Here is a 20,067-nt window from a genome sequence, read left to right as displayed (position 1 = left end):
AGGAACCAAATCCAATTAGAACAACTGATTAGTCAAAAAATAAAGCAATGTGTTTGTTATGGAATTTTTTATTTATTTATCTGTGCAGTTATTAATCACATATTTTCACATCAGATAATGGTTTGAGTCAGTGACAGTGGCCCATTGATTCCGCTACCCAGGCTAATTAAAGCTTTCTCTCAGGGGACGGCTGCCTGTGTAGATCCACAGGGCCTAACTCTGAACTGAACACACAGGGTTAAAATTCAAATCATTTGAATTTACAGTATGGACTTATAAAATCTGAGTAGAGTGCTGTGATCGTATTAGTATCGCTGCCGTCATGGAATAAGATGCAGGGAAGTCGTTTCCTTAGCTGAATTGGATACTTTTTTTCCATGTGACCTTGATTAACCATAATAACGTTTACAGAGTAAAAATTATGATATGTAGCAGGTATAATGTTTACCATGTTCACCATCTTGGTTTAGCGTGTTAGCACTACACACTGTCCAGCTGAGGGTGATAGGAATGTCCTTAGTTTAGCACATATTTCATCATAATCAAAATAGAATATTTGAACTTGATGATGGAGCTGGATGAAATGTCAGAGGATCACCAAGCCGTTACAATTTATCCGGAGGGGAACATAAATGTCTGAACCAAATCTCATTCAATCCATCCAATATTAAGCAATAAAGTTCATTCCTGACCTTGGAAATAGTAGTTTTACACAATCCCAAGTAAAAGTCCATTCGGTAGCTTTTTCAGTAGGTTTCAACTGGACTACGTGGTCTTCATCAGCAGATAATGGATGGATGAATAAATCTATATCTGTGACAACTGGGCAAACTCTGTGAAGGTGTGACATGGTAGAAAGTTCTAGAAAGAAGCTAGTAAGTGGACCTTGAGTTGGGATTGTTTCGTCAAACTATCCGATAGATGTTGAGATTTGCTGATGTAGAAAAAAAATGTAACATCTTTTTCTTTTATTTGAATTTCTTTCCTTAATATTGTCTTTTTGTGTATTCTGAAATTCTGAATCGGGAACTCGACTTGATCCAGAACCTCAGACTCTCCCTTTAATCTTCTACAATAGCAACTTAAGTAACACTGAGTAGTAAATTGTTTTATCCAGGAAACCTCCAGACTCCATTCGCCTTTTTGCCTTGTGAACCAGGCGTGCGTTGGTCTTTGTTAAGGTCTCCTCCCCATTTGGATATCACAGACAACAGGTATAAAGTCCCTGTTCTCAGGCACTGTTCAGACCTGGCATTAACATGCGTCCGTAGGCACAGATACTGCCCTGTGTGTCTTTTTCTCCATGCTTGCATGAGTGCCCCGCCTCCATAACCGTCTGTGTTGCTGAGTAAAGATTATTTTCTTCAAATTCAAATTGGAGGGAAGTTTTTTCAACAAAAATATTTCTTCCACACTGTCAAACCGACCCACATTGCCATGTCTATAGAGCCACACTACAAGAAGAAGAAAAAGGATCAAGTCCCCTGGATGTGCAAAGCATGTGGCTATTCACACAAACATGTGTTTCCACATTTGGCCCAATGAAAACGTAATGCTCTGATGTACAATCAAAAGTTAAATTAGAGCAGGATTAGATGCTCAACCACACCCACGCTGTATAAATCAACCTGACGAGCTGTCAATAGGAGGACAAAAGGACAGCGGAGAGACACTGAGAGACAGGAAAGGACAGAAGAACACGAGAGAGAGAGGCTGTGATTGTATTCCTCCTGCCTTCATGCCTCCTCTCTCTCTCTCTCTCTCCCCAGGGCAAGCTATCGTATCCTATTATAAATTTCCATCACAGGCTCATGTCATATTTTTCTCATGCATGGGTGCGTGTACAGCACGTACGAGTAACACACACACACACACACACACACACACACACACGCACACACACACACAGAAAGGAAAGCCTCAGTGAGATTTCAGTGAAGCCCTTCAAAATGAACGCCTCAGAGCGTACACCCCCCCTGGACAGTATAGTGCATTACTGTTGTGTTAAAACCTCGTATCTCCACTAATATCAGCTGGCCACAAGCTGAGAGGAACAGCCCCGGTTTCTGCTTGTATCTTTTTTAAATTGTTTCCTAAACAGCCGGGGGGTTTTATAATATTTGCTCTAATCTTTTTTAACTGAAGTTACAATGAAAATCACCAAATGTGTGATGCGGTGCAGTTGTTCATCACTGAGTCACTCTGCTCTCTGACGTCTCTCATTCACCGGTGAATCTCCATCTGACTGACTTCTTCATTCCCCAGATCGACTCCCATCATGTTAACTATACCTCTAATACATCCTTTCTTTCTCTTATTCATCCCTTTTTTCCTCTATCTTTTTATCTTTGTTACATCCTTTTTCTGTCCCTTTCCCTATTTCCTTCCCTCTTCCCCATGCCCCTCTGCTTTCATTCTTCCTTCAACCATCCTTCCATTTTTTCTCCCTCATATCTGTGTTTCCTTCCTGCTCTCTCCCTCTCTGCTTCATATTTTTCTATCCATCCTTCCTGACTGTCTCCACCTGTGGACTCCCTCTGTCCTATTTTTGCAGTCCTCCCCTCTTACCCCTTTCTGTGATTCCTCTCTCCTTGCATCCTTCATCCCACCCGCCTCCTTTCCTTTCTCCTCATTACCTGTTTTCCTTCATGCTCCCTTCCTCTCTTCATCCTCATATCTTTGCCATCCTCCCTCCTATACCTTTATTCTCCCACCGCATCGTAATCCATACCTCCCTCTCATCCCAAATATTTATTTCTCTCGCTTCCTCCCTCCTTTCCTCTCTCCTTACATCTCCTTGCATTTGTCTGTTGTTCTTCCCACCCTCCTCCTTTCTTTTGCTTCTTATTCATGCCACTCCTTCCTTTTCAGTATCCCTTCTTTTGCCTTCACCCCTCGTTACCTTCTTTTAATTTGATATTTTTCATTCTGATATAGATTTGATATCATTTCATTTCCCCTTTTTTTTTGCTGTGCCCAATGATCACAGTTACAGCTGTTACTTGAGAGATGCAACAACCTGACCCCCCCCAACACACACACACACACACACACACACACACACACACACACACACACACACACACACACACACACACACACACACACACACACACACACACACACACCTGCAGGAGTGAATGAAGTGTCTGCTGTTTTCATCAGGTGGAGCGGCGCTTCAAGGCAGTCCATATATCTGGGGTGGAGCTGCAGCACATGGGCCAGCAGACGATGGGACACTATCCGGTCCATTTCCATATGAACGGAGACGTGGACGAGAGGGGAGGCTACGACCCCCCGACTTCTGTCAGCGATCTGTCCATCCACCACTCCTTCTCCCGCTGCGTAACCATCCACAGCTCCAACGGACTGCTGGTCAGTTAAAAAGATTTATTCAAGTTCCATTTTTTATTCGGTTTCTACTTTGTGAGTGACGTAATTAAACAAGAAGGCAGACATTTTGGGAAGCATTTGCTTTCTTGCTGAGATTTTGATGAGAAGATCGTGTCTGCACAGTAAATATGAAGATACAGCCTGCAGCCAGTTACCTTAGCACAAAGATTGGAAGCTGGAGGAAAAAGCGAGCGTGGCTTTGTCTAAAAGTAACAAAATCCACCTACTAGCACCGGTAAAGCAACACATCATATCATGTTCGTCATGGTATGGGTTTGGAATAGTTTAATACGTATTGTGATGGAGGGGAGCAATGATGATGTAGGAGGAATGGGTTAGGAAGGAGGATGAGGGATGAAGGGATGAGGGTCGAGAGATGAAGGGTGAGAGTTAAGGGATGAAGGGATGAGGGTCGCGGGATCAAGGGATGAAGGGATGAGGGTCGAGAGATGAAGGGTGAGAGTTGAAGGATGAGGGTTGAGGGATTAAGGGATGAAGGGATGAGGGTTGAGAGATGAAGGGTGAAGGTTGAAGGTTGAGGGTTGAGGGATGAAGTGATGAAGGGAATAGGGGTGAGGGGATGAGGCGATAGGGATGAAGTGTTGCAGGTGGGGGATGAAGGGAAGAGGTGTTTTAGAAGGATGGATGGAGGAGAGCGATGATGGACGGGTGTCGGCTGACGGCGGAGGGAACCGGGGGGAGTCGAGACTCTGAGTGGGGGAGACGTCTCTTCCTGAGCTCTGATGTTTGCAGAAACCCCAGTGGTTCCTGTAATCAAACGAGAGAGAAAGAAGGGTGAGAGAAAAAAAGGAAATTACAGGCAGTTTACGGTCCAATCAGCAGCCACCACCCAGAGACTCCAAGAAGGACGGATACTCTGAAGTGCTGTTTGACACAATCAGAGTCTTCCTCCTCACATTGCTCAGTCTTGGCAAGGACTCAATGTTCAAAACATGGATGAAGGAGCTAAAGAGGAACCCTCCACGTTAAATGATGCTGCATTCAACAGAAAGTGGTGCAAAGTTGAGGAAATAGGCTTTGGAAAGCTGACACTTTCACAACCGGTTGCGCTCTTTGTTGGCAATGATTTCTCCAGTTAGATTGAGGACAGAAGCTCTGCAGTAGTGTGACATACTGTCAGCCCCTGATCCATAAAGGTCAACGTGTCTATCCCCTCCCCAGGTAAAGAACGTGGTCGGCTATGACACACTAGGCCACTGTTTCTTCACGGAGGACGGTCCAGAAGAGAGGAACACGTTTGACCACTGTTTGGGTCTGCTGGTGCGAGCCGGGACCCTGCTGCCTTCAGACAGAGACGGCAAAATGTGCCGCGACATCACCGACGGAGCCTACCCGGGATATGTGGCCAACCCACGGCAAGACTGCAGGTAAGATTCATGCAGAAACTGCACACACTCTTTAACCTCTTCAGTCCCATGGAGGATCTCCCACACATCTGCCAGGTGGACATCCTGAAATCAGATAAATGTAGTGGAGTAAAAGTAGAAAGCAGCATGGAAAGACAAGACTCAAGTAAAGTACTAGTACCTAGAATTTGTACTTAAGTGTACAAGATAGGGATGCACAGATACCGATACCAGTATCGGGTATAGGGTCCGATACTGTGCTCATGTACTCGTACTCGCAAAACGGCGCCGATACAACGGCACCGATACCACTTTACGGTGGTGTGCCCGACCCCGCTTGGCTGGGATTCCTCCTCAGCCGGCGCGCACCGGCCCTCACTTTCATTGCGCCACGGGGTTTTGCTTGCACCCTTTGACTCGCGCGTGCGTTAGACTTCTTGGTCTGTGTTTCAAGACGGGTCGGGTGGGTTGCCGACAACGCCACAGACCCCTGGCGCCTTTTAGGTGGGCCGAGCCACGATCTGGCGGCACAACGCGGTTTGGGCGCACTGAATACAGTCCGCCCCAGTCGACAGTCGCACCGGGTCCAGGCGGGGGAGGGCTGTAAATCTGCGGCCGCGAATAGAATTGCGCAGGCAGAGTCAAAGCGTCTGGCAGTTTGTCTGAGCTAAATTGTTGTATAACCTGAACTACTGTAAGCTGTTTTATTGAGTTTCCTTTTTTTGCGAAATGCTCTGAGTGAGTTTGAGTTCCCTCTGGTGAACAGTTGCGTAGTGTCTAGGGCTTTTATTGTGAACGGTAAGAACAGTTGGAGTGGATCTGGTCTGCGCAGCCTTTGTCAAGGTTGAAAGGAGTAATAAAGTTTGCCATCCTGGTTCAGACTACGGAGCCTCCTAGTTGTTGTTTCATAAATATAGACGCTACTCAACCCGTTCTGCACAACGTGATCGGTTGATGCCTTTATTCGTGGTTCAAGAGCTCAGAAAAATCAACCTTGTTTTCCAAAAAAAGACGCCGTTTATTCACCACGTAATATTCATGTTCTTTGTGAAAGTACTCAGACAATTCGTGTTGGTGTGTTGACCCAACACACCAACATGCCTCCAATACCACACACACACACACACACACGCGCACACGCACACGCACACGCACACGCACACGCACACACACACACACACACACAACAAAGAGAACCAATTAATCTCAAGCTAGCTTTATTATCACTCTACACATCTTCCCACTTATTAGTACTGTCACAGCAAGGTAGTTTTTTTCTCTCTGCCACGACACATTTCAGAAGTAAGAATAATTATGTGAAATGCTCCACCCACATCCGTATACTTCTTCCATCTAAAGTTCCAAAACACAAAGGTGGCGGTCTGAAACACGACAGTGTGACGTGACAGCAGAGAAACGATGTAAGGGGGTGACTCTTGTTCTGACCTTAGAGAACGATGCAGAGACAATGAAATAAATAAGTGGCTCTTCCACTTATTTTTTTGAAGATACAAGAAAGCAAATAATTAGCAGAGCCAGAATGGTCTTGTCGGAAAAACATATTTTTCACGCTGTGAAAGGGCAGAGGCTGAACACAACTTTGCAAAAGCGAGTGATCATTAGTCAAATCTCTCTCCGTCCCTCTCTTTCTTGCTCGCGTTCACACACTTTTGTTTGACAGTTCCATTCTGTTACAATCGTTCTAGTTTTCTGAAGTTAGATCATGCACGTATCGCAGCACCTGCAATTATGTTTCATCCATCAAAATGACAGATGGCATTTTCAATTATCCGCTAACATTTTTTTAAAGGTCAGCAAATGATCTGTTACACAACTTGTGATCACACATCTCAATGTAGTATTAAATAGAATTGAAAAACTGTTTTGTTCTTAAGTCTATGCATGCAAATATGTGACTCAAAGATGCTCATATCATGGATATAAACATCTAGATGCCGTAGAAAGACACCAGTAAAACAACTCATCTAAACTGAACCAGTATGGATAGTCTTGAGTTCTAAAGTAAAGTTAAGGTCCATCTGTACATTCAGTACACAGTACTGAATACAGAATAATACAGAATACAGTACATGTATTCTTTCTAGTAGCCAGCAGGGGGCGACTCCTCTGGTTGCAAAAATAAGTCTGATTGTATAGAAGTCTATGAGAAAATGAGCCTACTTCACACTTGATTTATTCAATGTTTTGTTGAATTGTGTACTCACTTAGAGACCCAACAAGTTATCCCCCGTGAGCAGTGCATTCTCATGCGACAATGGCCAGAAAAAAAACTCCCCTTTAATGGGTAGAAGCCTTGGGCAGAACCGGGCTCTGGTAAAAAAAAGAGCATGAGAACATGTGAGTGTGGGTGGCTGGAGATTGCCGGCACCTGTTACATGAGTCTGTTAGATTGGGATACATCTTAGATAGCCGTGCATTTGTATAATGGACTCTGTACACAATCTTACATTTTAGGAGGCGGTGCCTAGCACAGATGCTGCCACTATTCAGTGTTTTTACCTGTTTTAATCAGCGGGACCTCTGCAGATAATACTGTACATAAATGAACACTGAAAGGAATCCGAACCGGGAGTAGCTGACGGCAATGGTGGTGAAGACAACAACTTCACCACGTCAGCAAACTCTGTCTTTTGTTATTATTTTGACTGAGAAGCCCCCGCCGGCATAACAGTTTAACCATCACAACTAAATGCCTCCCCCCAACCCTTACCCCTAACGCTATACCTTCAAACCGGTCAAAATGTTCTCACAATGCAGAAATGTCCTCACTACATTGGTTTAAAACGGAACTTGGTCCTCACAAAGATAGCAATACAAGCGCACACACACACACACACACACACACACACACACACACACACACCCTGCATCCTCACTTTGTTAGAGAGGCATTGTATTTAAAGCATAAAGATGCAGCTCAGAATATAAAGCAGTTTAATCCAGGTCACATGACATTTTTATCTCAGCACACTTTGCCTCAGCCTTCAGCTGCAGAGCATAGCGGGGCAAGGTTAGGGATGCATAATGGCACTGGCTTCCACTGATAGGGAGTCATCCACCTGCTCTCCAACATGAGGGGACTGGAAGGATTTTCTAACGTTAGCCTCTGCTTCCCTTTCCTTTTCTCCTTGTCTCCTTTCCTCTGTCCTCTCCTACTTTACCCAATTATAACAGCCTGGTAAAACACAATGCACTACATTCCTAATGACGCTTTTGGAGGCAATTTGTCTGGATCATTGTATTCTGTAATGATTTCCAAATCCCAGTGTATTTATTACTGTGGTTTAAAAATTCCAATTTAATCAAACATGATTGCACTAACAATGTTCCCCCCCTGTACGATTTATGATGATTAATATCCAGTCAGATTTTTACACTCCCTCGTGGCTCCTTCTGTCTCTTCCCCCGTCGTTGTTGAGTTGAATGTAAAACAACGATACATTTGAGTTCTGATTCGCCGGGGAACAGGAGACGTGTGGGCTGCACGAGGAGGATGAAACTGTCATTTAATCTGAGCCAGATGAATGTGCCGGGCATTTCGCTTGTTTAATGAGGGTGTGTGTGTGTGTGTGTGTGTGTGTGTGTGTGTGTGTGTGTGTGTGTGTGTGTGTGTGTGCGTGCGTGCGTGCGTGCGTGCGTGCGTGCGTGCGTGCGTGCGTGCGTGCGTGCGTGCGTGCGTGCGTGCGTGTGTGTGTCTTGTAGCGTGCAGTTGACAATGACAAAACAAATTATCCATCTCAGCCATCTCCTTCAGAGGAAACAACTGGACATGGTTGTGTTTTTAGTTGTTTCCTTTCACACAGAGTTGTTCTATCTGGGCATCGGATAGAACAACTCTGTGTGAAAGGAAACAACTAAAAACACAACCATGTCCTGTGTTGTCGCCGTGCACACTGCCCTTATTCCACCAATGCAAAGAAATAGTCACCCACGCAAATTAGAGAAATACCAAATCAGGTCTTTTATCAATTGCAGTAGCACTCCCAGGGTTTATTTGTCTGTTATGTGTCTGGTGGCCTGCCTGGCATATATCGGCCAAACTCAGTGAGCCCTTAAATAAAGATTTGTAGAACATTTGGCAGCTATCGTGGATCGGCCTCCACCCTGAAAGTTGAGGATATTGAAAATATTTCTTACTCTTTTTAGGTTGTAGTGGTTCCGTATTAAAGCTAGAGAGAAGATACTGGTATCATATGAACCTAGATTGAATCCATCGGTACCAACCATGTCATATTAGCTGGTCAGGAAGGAGGTTAAATAACGCTCCAAACTTGCGCTAAATTTTGGCGAGGAAAAACTGGCATGGCCATTTTCAAAGGGGTCCCTTGACCTCTGACCTCCAGATATGTGAATGTAAATGGGTTCTATGGGTACCCACAAGTCTCCCCTTTACAGACATGCCCACTTTATGATAATCACATGCAGTTTGGGGGCAAGTCATAGTCAAGTCAGCACACTGACACACTGACAGCTGTTGTTGCTTGTTGGGCTGCAGTTTGCCATGTTGTGATTTGAGCATATTGTTTTATGCTAAATGCAGAACCTGTGAGGGTTTCTGGACAATATGTGTCATTGTTTTGTGTTGTTAATTGATTTCCAAGAATAAATATGTACATACATTTGCATAAAGCAGCATATTTGCCCACTCCCATGTTTATAAGAGTATTAAATACTTCACAAATCTCCCTTTAGGGTACATTTTGAACAGATAATAAATGTTAATTTACTGTGAATAAATATTTGAAGCGATTAACAGCTCTCGTACATGTATGTGTATGGTTTAGGCTATAGGGAGAAATTGTGGGTTAATACAGTAAAAGAAGGCATTACACAAACTGCGGTCTACAGGCATTAAAGTCAGACATGCTACACTTCCATCCACCACCCCGACCTCCTCCTTGCTTACCACTTCTCTACATAAAGGACACACTTACTTCCTGCATCCCTGCTGTTTTTTTATCAGCGTCCTTGCGCCATTGGATACGCTTTTAATGACAGACCTCAATGAGAGAGTCAAGCTACTTGACTCTGGCAGAATTTCTATCTTTATTTGACATTCAGTCAAATCCTGGCAGTTAGTTATCAAAATAAAATACAGCTCCCCGTTTCCACAAATGGGTAAACCTGCAATAACAGACAGAGAGTTTGGATGGAAGGGTTTAGGAGAGAGGCAGAGGGAATCAAAGAGGGGGGGGAGAGGTTAAAAAGGAGAGGTTTAAGGTGTAGTGCTGCCATGTGCTAATCTGCCGCGGAGCTAAACTGCATATCTGCCATTTCTATTCATATTCATTACCCCTAAGCTGCTTTTTCGCACATACCTGCAAATGGAACTAGAATAATCTTCTCATTATGCCTGGTGCATGTGTGAAAGGTGTTTTCTGAGGAACCCAGAAGAATTTGCACATTTATGGAAAAAAAAGAATGAATTTAAAGGGATGTCTGTGCTGTAAGAAAAGAGAAAAGGAAGTCATGTCAAAAAGAAGGTGACAATAACTGACACACTTATTTAAAAGCCAAGAAGACGGAGATGCAGAAAAGAGCAACATCTGAGAGAGAGAAGTGATGATGAATAGTTATAAATGGGACAGTAGGAAGATTCAAATAAGAAAGGCCTGTTCCCAGTTCTCTCTACATGGTCATACAGACTCAAACAACAAGGTTCAGCTGTGAACAGTAACTATGTGGCTAACAGTGCGCCCCTATACTGTACAGGCTACACTAACCCCTATAGACTGAGCTGCTACATGCAGGCGTCCAGGCCTGGATCCTCTCTGACAGCCAGCAGTCAAAATATGTTGTCACTTGTGGCTGCTGCTTTTGTCTGGAAACGTGTGAGTCATGTAAACATGTGAGCAAAGCTGTGAGGTGTGAGGATGAAGCATACAGGTATTGGGGGGGGGGGGGGGGGGGGAATAAAGCACACCGACGGCTGTATAGGAGAACTAAACCCATCACTGTCATGTTTCGTGATGGTGTGTTTTTTACAACAAAATTCTAGAAAATATATTTTCCCTTTGGTGATTTTAGTTGTCCAGGTTTGGAGGTATATGTGAGATTTCTACGTCCTTTACTCTTACTTAAATATCGCATTATTTTTCTGTGTACATTTATGTTTTCCTTCATATGTCTGCTCGGTACTCGGTACTCTGTACTCGGTACAGCGTGGGTCTGTGGGGAGTTTGTGTCCAGGGCCTGTGGTCATGATAATCCGTCTGTGGACGCCACAGACACAGTTTGCATTAGTTCACTGAACCCCCGGACATAGCCAATATTTTTTTATAATAACACAGGACTAATCATTTATTGTAATGATGAATAATATCAAACTTGATGTGTCTTCTTATTGACGTTTGTATTTTTTAAACTGAAAACACATTTATTTATATTGTGATATTTTACTGTAAATGACAAACAGTATAGCCAACAGCAAGTAGGAAACTTTCAGGTGATCTCCATCCAGCCAGCTGCCACCTTATGTAAGGTATCATATAGATAGAACTCCTCACTTCAACTTCATCTGTTCCTCGTCTGTTGCGGTGCTTTCAAAGCGAGTCACAAGAATAAAAAGAAACAGTGCGACGCAGCATCAAACTGCGCCTACGATGGAAGCGTACCAGGGTGTTAGAATGAATCCAGCTTGTGTGAGCTGTACTCTGCGTTCTCTTGTTCTCTTTCGACATCACACCGTTACATTCATGACGGTCAGTCTGACAACGGGCGTTTCTAACGCAGCGATCATTTGATCATCGCTGTCACCCATCAAACATGGCTGCTCTAAAAGAGACATCCCGTCTGCTGTCTGTGTCGGCCGTTCCTCCCTCTCATCCTCTGACAGAGAACCCATCGGGGAGCCTGAGGGGGCTGAACCTTGATTAGAGCCGGCTGAGCCCTTGATTACACCACAGCTAATTCCTTTCTCATCCAGACTGAGCTGCCGCAGGGGCTGATGGGTAGAGGAGCGTATATCCTTATTAAGGCTACATAATTGAGAAGAGAGGTTAAGGGCAGTTAATAGTCCAGATGAGGGACGTAGCAGAGAGTAAACCCACTTTTGCACAATATTTTGCCCCCTTTCTAGGCTGAAATGATCATAAACATATGACGAGAATTTCGAAAACAGTTGAGACTGACCTTGATTGTTTTAGATGAGTCAGGCATTACATACCCACTCAGGCAGCCCACTTATTTATGCACTCTATGATTTTCTCTCACAATCAGGCACTGAAAATAATGGACAACAAGCCTGTCCGCTGGCATCATTGCCACATACTAAAAAGACACAATCTACTCTTTGAGAGCTTTACTCAATTGTTGTTTTCTCAGATTAGTTTATAAATGTGTTAACAGTTTGGTCCCAGAGCCTCTTTCCAGATATATCTAAGGGCAAGACAGTAATAGAGTAACATTGTAGAACTACATTTGGACAATCAGCTTTCTCTATAAAGGGCTGTCAGCTCTGGAACACACTAATAATAATAATAATAATAATAATAATAATAATAATAATAATAATAATAATAATAATTGTATTTATATAGCACCTTTCAATACAAGGTTACAAAGTGCTTTCCAATAAAAGCATGATAAAAATAAGTAACACCCAGAACTGAAAATCTAAACAAAATAAAATCATATAAATACACAATATAAAATCATATAAATAGTTACAACAATTCATCCTCATCCCCTCCTCATCCTCATCTGCAACCGCTTATCCCGTTAGGGGTCGCGGGGGGGCTGGAGCCGATCCCAGCCGACATTGGGCGAAGGCGGGGTACACCCTGGACAGGTCGCCAGTCCATCACAGGGCTGACACATAGAGACAGATAACCATTCACACTCACATTCACACCTACGGGCAATTTAGAGTCAACAATTAACCTTTTAATTAAACAATTCAATTCAATTTATTTTTATATAGCCTAAAATCATAACAGAAGTTATCTCGAGACGCTTTTTATATAGAGCAGGTCTTAGACCGTACTCTAGAGTTTAGAGACCCAACAAGAGATCCCACCAAGAGTGGCAGCAGCGTTTTGTATTAACTGTAGTCTTTGGATGTTCCGCCTGCTGATACCAGAATAAATACCAACTGAAATCCAATTAATTACAGATATAAAGTCATTCACAACAAAGGTTAAGTGCTGGCTAAAAGCAAAACAGAGCTTTACCCATTTTTAGTTAGTGTTTAGTTAGCGTTAGTTTAGTTTTCTAAACTGTTTACTTTCCAGACAAGTGCAACATTCACCACTCACTTCCCACGTACGTGCACGCACACTCTTCACACTGGCTTTGCTATTCTCCCACGACACTAGTTTCCCCCCCGATGTCGGTCACATTCCTGTCGGGCTTCACTAGATGTAACTTTGTTTTCTTTTTTGTACGACCGTGGAGTTTGTGTTGGAGTCTGAGTTGTGGTGATGGCTGGTTGTTTGTTGGCGTTAGCGGACTCCATTTCTAACTGAACGTTATAGCTACGGCTAAAACACTCACGAGTTAGCATGACATAACATCTGTTGGATTTTCCCAGAAAAACGGGCCGGGGTTCTTCAAATTAAAAGCAGTCTACAGGCTCATAGAGGAAACCCCAAAAGTTGCGGAAGGTCTCATTTTTACCTCCGCCAAGGCCAAAGGCCTAGGAAAGAGGTTATGTTTTCACCAACGTTGGTTTGTTGGTTTGTTGGTTGGTTTGTTTGTTGGTTGGTTTGATGTTTGGTTTGTTTGTTGGTTGGTTTGTTTGTTGGTTTGTTGGTTGGTTAGTTTGTTGGTTGGTTTGTTTGTCGGTTTGTTCGTTTGGAGGATTACTCCAAAAGTCAGCAATGGATCATGATCTGGCTTCAGGAATTTTTTTAAACACCACAGGCCACCACAGGGGGGCAGCGACGTACATGAAACCTGCCATGGCGGAGGTCCGCGCTCTCCGAGTGCACTTCTAGTTTAGTTTAGGTTACAACCTCTTCACACATTGGCAATAAAAAATGATTTATTCGTGTAAAAGGTTACATAGAATCCCTTCAATTTACTTACTCGCGCCTTACAGGACTAAACATTTAAAAAGTAAGAGATACCAGTAATAGGAAAAACAATTAAATGAAAACTGTTTAGATTTGATATCATGAAAAAAATATTTCCACAAATGCTATTAAATGATAGCATTTATGTACCAACAGCATTTTCTCTCCCTCGTTTACCGGTGCTGTCTTTTGAGAGGCAGTGTTCATCCTTTCTCTGTTTACCACTACATCGCCAGTTCAAACTATTTGTGTGAAATCCAATAACCAAACTCTTTTTTGTCTTTTTTCCTGTCCAACACTCTCCATCTATATAGCGCAACTTCAACTTTCTGGATCGCCAACCCCAATAACAACCTCATCAACTGTGCTGCTGCAGGCTCAGAGGTGAGTTTCTCACTCCGGCTTTTCACTTTCTCCCCCCCAACCCCCCTCCACCCCATCTCTCTCCAGGTGGAGGTCTGTCTCATTACCGCGTTGCCAGGTCAGATTAATGGCTGTGTACTCCTATTAACTTCAGAATCAAGCAGACAACAGACACAGGCACCGCCACACTTTCACTATGATAGAGTGCCAATTATGATCGTACTTCTGGGATTTTACAAGGATACGTCGGGCGGAATGGAGTCTCATTTATCCTCGCCAGTGTAATAACTTCTCTCATTTGCATACCTGCGAAGAACAACACAAAAACAGACAGGCTGACATGCAGAGTGCCAAAGCCCAGGCTGTATTGTGTGTGTGTGTGTGTGTGTGTGTGTGTGTGTGTGTGTGTGTGTGTGTGTGTGTGTGTGTGTGTGTGTGAGTGTGTGCGAGCTTGAACAAAAATACCTCTACATGAAACTACACATTTGCACATTTGGTTTCCGGGTGTTGCTCTACATTTATAGGAATTAAAGAACCGAAGTCTTGACAGGCTGTTTTTAATATGTTTTGTTTGTGATCCCTCAGCAAACAGGTTTCTGGTTCATCTTCCACCATGTGCCCACCGGCCCGTCAGAGGGGCTGTACTCACCCGGACACACTGAACACATACCTATGGGCCAGTTCACCAACAACAGAGCCCATTCCAACTACAGGGTGAGTCTGAGGACTGGGGAGTGGGAGGGGGGGTTCTGTAAGAACCATGTACTTACCATAAAATATACGTTAAAATACCCTTTACATCAGTAGGTTGGTTGTTACACTTTCATTCAGAACAATGCCCCGGCGGTGTCCGGAGTCTTTTTATACAGGGTTAGCTACACCCATATAGATAGTGCCGACACACTTACTTTAAAAACAAAATCAAAGATGTAATAGCTCAAGAGACGGTGGCCTTCAGGTAACGTAAAAACGTGAAAGTCTCTCTCTAAAGCCGGTGTTTGGTTTGTCCGTTCTGGGCTCCTGTAGAAACATGGCAGAAACAGGGAAGTTCAGGAAGACTCCTGAACGGCCGGACCGGCCAAAACCAAACAACAACACGGAGGCTCCGTGGTCCGAACAAAGACGGCAAACCTTACTACTCCTTTCAACCTTCACAGAGGCAACGCAGACCAGATCCACTCCTTCCTTTCTTAGCTTTCACAATAAAAGCCCTAGACATATAATATTCACGAGTAGTTCACATTTCATGTCGTTTATTTGTCATGCCCCTGGTGGGTAAAGACCTTAAGACTAAGGATTGTGGAGAGGAGGGGTTAATGAGAAGACAGGGGAGACATGTAACATAGAAGAGAAGAAAAGGGGGAACATTAAACATACGACAGGAGGTGAAAACGAGAAACATGTAGACGTGATTACTACGTCGTTGACTGGCGAGCAAAACATGGTGGTTTGAGGGGCATTGGAGACGCGGGTGTTTATATTTATATGTGTCTTGTGACGGGTTGTACAGTTGCTTTAGAATAGCCAAGGTGTCAGTTCGTTGTCGTGGAAGAGTTGTCCATCAACATACAGCTTCTCAACCGAGATGACACCTTTCCTGTTTTTTTCGAGAAACTGTTTTCTTATCGGGAAAAGAGTTTTAGGTCTCTCCAGAAGGCCTTAAGAATAAGAATAATAGTCCCAGGGTTCCTTAAATGACCCCAATGACTTTTTCCATGACTTTCCATAACTAGAAGTCTGTATATCACAGTGACCTGGTTTATTGGTATTGTTTCTCAAAGGTGTTACCAGGGCTGAAAACCAGCAGCTAACGCAGCACGCTGATACGTTTGGAACTCATTATGTCCAGTTTTTGTTTTAAAGGAACCTGTACTTTATCAGTATTCATTTTGAATATTAAAAACACAACATCTCTAAGAGCTAAGGAGGGGAGAGAAAGGTGTCGGATGTGACCTGCTTAGTAACAAAGAGAGGACAAGGAACAGGTGAATAGTGAGAATAACAAAATCGAGGACAGACAACAGAAACGGAAGAAAGTGAGCCAAAGGAGAGGGGATGAGATGGAGAGGACAGGACAGAGTTTGGAGGAGCCTGCGGCATCAAGCGCAGCACAGCACAGCACAGCACAGCACAGCACAGCACAGCACAGCACCGCTGGAGCAGAGAGAGATTTATGAGGCGCTGCTGGAGAGGAAGTGTTGTTGTTATCACCCTCCTTTTCTCCGCGCCCCAACTGTGAGTTCTTTTCCCTAGCATCTCACTCTATCCTTCCCTTCTTCACTTTTAATTTGGATCATCCTAATGGGAGCATAACTCATGTCAGGCTGCCACCCCGGGATGTTTGTGAGGAGGAGAGAAGGTTGTGTCAGGGCTGCAGGTTTGGCCGTTCGCAGCAGCAACACAGTGGCTGTGTTTGTTTTGAAGCAGCAAACTGGCTGAGGATGTTTTTATCGTTTGTGCTATTTGTATTTTTTTGTCAGGAAAAGTTACAGTATTGTGCTTTAAGAGCTCTGAAACAAGTACAAGTTTATGCTTGATTTAAAGTCAGTGATGTATTCCAGTTACCTCTACATGGGGTGTGTCACTCTACCTTCAATTTCTATTAACCCTTGTGCATCCCTTTAAAAAAAGGTTGCTCTGACAAAAAATGTCTGCATCAAAAAACTGCCATAAAATTATATATTAGGGCTGTAAATCGATTCAAATATTTAATCGTGATTAATTGCAAATTAATCACACATTTTTTAGCCATTCTAAATGTACCTTAAAGGGAGATTTGTCAAGTATTTAATACTCCTATCAACATAGGAGTGGGCAAATATGCTACTTTATGCAAATGTATGCATATATTTATTATTGCAAATCAATAACAACACAAAACAATGACAGATATTGTCCAGAAACCCTCGCAGGTACTGCATTTATCATAAAAAATATGCTCAAATCATAACATGGCAAACTGCAGCCCAACAGGCAACAACAGCTGTCAGTGTGTCAGTGTGCTGACTTGACTATGACTTGCCCCAAACTGCATGTGATTATCATAAAGTGGGCATGTCTGTAAAGGGGAGACTCGTGGGTACCCATAGAACCCATTTTCTTCGCCAAAATGTTGTGTAAGTTTAGAGCGTTATTTAAAGGGGCTGTTTGTAAGAATCAGAAATGTCTTGTTAACAGCGACACCTGTGGCCGTTAAGTCAACGAAAGTCAGCGTCCTGTTGCTCACGCTTGTGCTCGCTCTACATAGACATGAACGACAATCGCTCAAAACAGTGAGGAGACACACGTCAGCTAAAAGCACAATATCACTCTATATTTCAGCTGCTTGGCAGTAATGTTAGCTGACCAGACGAAGGTCTCTCCATGAATCAATGCTGATCCTAGTGTTGGCTTTTCCTGCCTCAGCCTCCCGACCGCGGCCGGAGGGAACAGGGGAGACGCCGGAGTTTTGGTCGGAGACGATAACGTTTCTCACTTCACAAGACACGGGAAACCTCTGTTGGTCTGGAGGAGCTGCAGCAGTTATTTCTGCACAAACGTCCACTGTACATTCACTAGATATTCTCAGAGCTAAACTAACTCTTCTGCAGTGTGGAGTGTGCGCGCATGCACGTGAGAGTGGAGTGAGAGAGCGAAGGAGAACGAGCGGTGTGTGTGAGTGAAGGCAGGCAGAGGAGCAGAGTACAGCAGAGACTCCGGTCCTGGAGACCAAAGCTACGGTCTCCCCCGCGTCCTCCGACCGCGGCCGACACTGTTTAACAGACGGACTTCACTAGATACAACCAAGAGGTTTTGGTGCTTCCGTGTAGTTTGTGTTGGAGTCTGAGTCTGAACAGCGTAGCCACACGGGAGCGCGCATGGGACACCGACCTGCAATGATTTATTTGTATAAGAAATTACAAACAGTCCCTTCAACAGCCTAAAATTATAATATTTTAATTAATTGACAGCCCTTCTACTTACATTTTAGAACCAGAGCAAAAAGCGAACAGATCAGGTTAAGTCAACAGCTTCATTAAATCTACCACAAATGCACTCTTCACATGAAGGGAGGAAATAACATTTAAATAATTGTTTCAGCTCTAATAAAGGGTCAGTTGTTGAGAAAAAAATTATAATAACAAGAGTGTAATTTGGGTTGGAAGCCTGTAGAGTGAATATTCATTTTGCATTTATAATGGAGACTTTGTTGCAGCCCAATAGAAACTATTAACCTGGGTACATCAACCTCCTTCATAAGGACAACTTCTTTCTTTTCTGTCTTATTCCACTTGATCATGTAGTTGATCTTCTTTCTGTTGCAGGCTGGAATGATCCTTGATAACGGAGTAAAGACCACCCAGGCCAACGTCAAGGACAAGAGACCCTTCCTGTCCATGATTGGAGCCAGGTCAGACTCACTCACCCTGTTTGACACGCTGAGCTCACAGCCAGTTTAATTCAGCATGATGGGTTTGCAGTCTGTTATGTTTCCTGTTGATGTTTTGTAACCGACAGATGTTGGTATTTGGTATAGAACCATAGCAGGGAGCGGCACTTGAAATCCTACCCGGGTAGAAGTGAGATTACTTGTATTGAAATCAACTCAACTCTGTAAAAAGTTAGTCCCATGTGTGATCGGACCAATGTGTCACCCTGACCTCATCATTTCAATATGAATCCACCCTACACTCCACTCCCTCTTCACTTCAATGATGCTCTTGTGAGTGTTGAAATGTTGTCTTCCTCGGAAAGCTTTCTCACGGAGCGCCTCGCCTGTTAAAAAGGTCAGAAGCAGCTTGTAATGGAAAGGGATCCTGACTGGACAGCAACAGCACCACTCTGAGCTGCTCTGTGATTCTGTCCAGCAGAGTCTGCCTTTCTAGTGCTGGATTCAAATAGCATACTTATGCCAGGTCCAGAAGGGGTCAAATCAGAGCAAGGCCAGTTTATTTGTGCAACACATTTCAGCAACAAGGCAATTCAAAGCACTTTACATAAAACATGAAACATTGAAAGACAGGGTGCAAAAGAAACATATTTGGGTTTTTGTTTCAATATTGAAAGAAAGCGCATAAAAGTGTGTACCAAACATTCAGATTTAACAATCCCCCCTCCGGATAGAAAGTATGGGAGTGAAAGTTGAGTAAATAATAATGGCAGAAATTGCATAAGGATGAATAGTGACTTACATACACACACATATTTGTATACATACATACATACATACAAAGACACACCTACATACACAACCATACTCAAACAGAAATATGTTAATGATAATTAAATAAATAAATAATAATAATAATACCAGAAATAATAAAAATAATAGATAAATAAATTAAAAACAGATAAATAAATTAGTAGATTAAAATATTTAATTGATAATGACTGATTTAATGATTTAATAATTAAAGCTGAAGTGGCGAGATTGGAGTTAATATGATTAAAAAATATATATTTTTATAATATATATATCATATATCGTGACAGTTGTACATAAAACAGGTAACCTGAAAAACAAATCATGTGCCTCTGTGTCCTCCGGTGCTCCTAACGGCATCTGCTAGATTTTACAGACCAGAGGAAAACAAGCAGTAAGAGCTGATCTGAGGTCTGCTGTCCATCTGATGTCTATGAGAGCCGGCTGTCAATCACTCTGAACTCCGACCAAACAGTCAAATGTTTTCAGAATCATCTTGCAGTGCACGGTTTAGCTGTAAAATGAGAACGTTTGTGTCACATGACTGGAGCACAGCCAATAGGAACGCTCTCTCTGAAATGACCTGTGATTGGTCAAAGTCTCCCGTCACAGATTTTTTAAAGCCTGAAAACAGGGCTGACACATAGAGACAGACAACCATTCACGCTCACATTCACACCTACGGGACATTTAGAGTCAACAATGAACCTAACCTAGCATGTCTTTG

At 43.2% G+C, this 20,067-nt stretch overlaps 1 protein-coding gene across 4 annotated transcripts in view; it reads left to right on the top strand.

Moving 5' to 3' along the window:
* Positions 1 to 20,067, top strand: part of cemip (cell migration inducing hyaluronidase 1) — a 216,654-nt gene that overhangs the window by 159,238 nt on the left and 37,349 nt on the right. For all 4 annotated transcript variants that reach the window (XM_074624536.1, XM_074624543.1, XM_074624549.1 and 1 more), the window contains exons 13-17: positions 3,166 to 3,375; positions 4,576 to 4,781; positions 14,110 to 14,179; positions 14,744 to 14,872; positions 18,463 to 18,548. In XM_074624536.1, the coding sequence (XP_074480637.1) occupies positions 3,166 to 3,375; positions 4,576 to 4,781; positions 14,110 to 14,179; positions 14,744 to 14,872; positions 18,463 to 18,548 (701 nt within the window). The remainder of the gene's footprint in view (positions 1 to 3,165; positions 3,376 to 4,575; positions 4,782 to 14,109; positions 14,180 to 14,743; positions 14,873 to 18,462; positions 18,549 to 20,067) is intronic.

Source organism: Sebastes fasciatus, chromosome 2 (assembly GCF_043250625.1).
Source record: "Sebastes fasciatus isolate fSebFas1 chromosome 2, fSebFas1.pri, whole genome shotgun sequence".
NCBI classification, from domain to species: domain Eukaryota; kingdom Metazoa; phylum Chordata; class Actinopteri; order Perciformes; family Sebastidae; genus Sebastes; species Sebastes fasciatus.
This window is presented reverse-complemented; position numbering and strand designations above follow the sequence as displayed.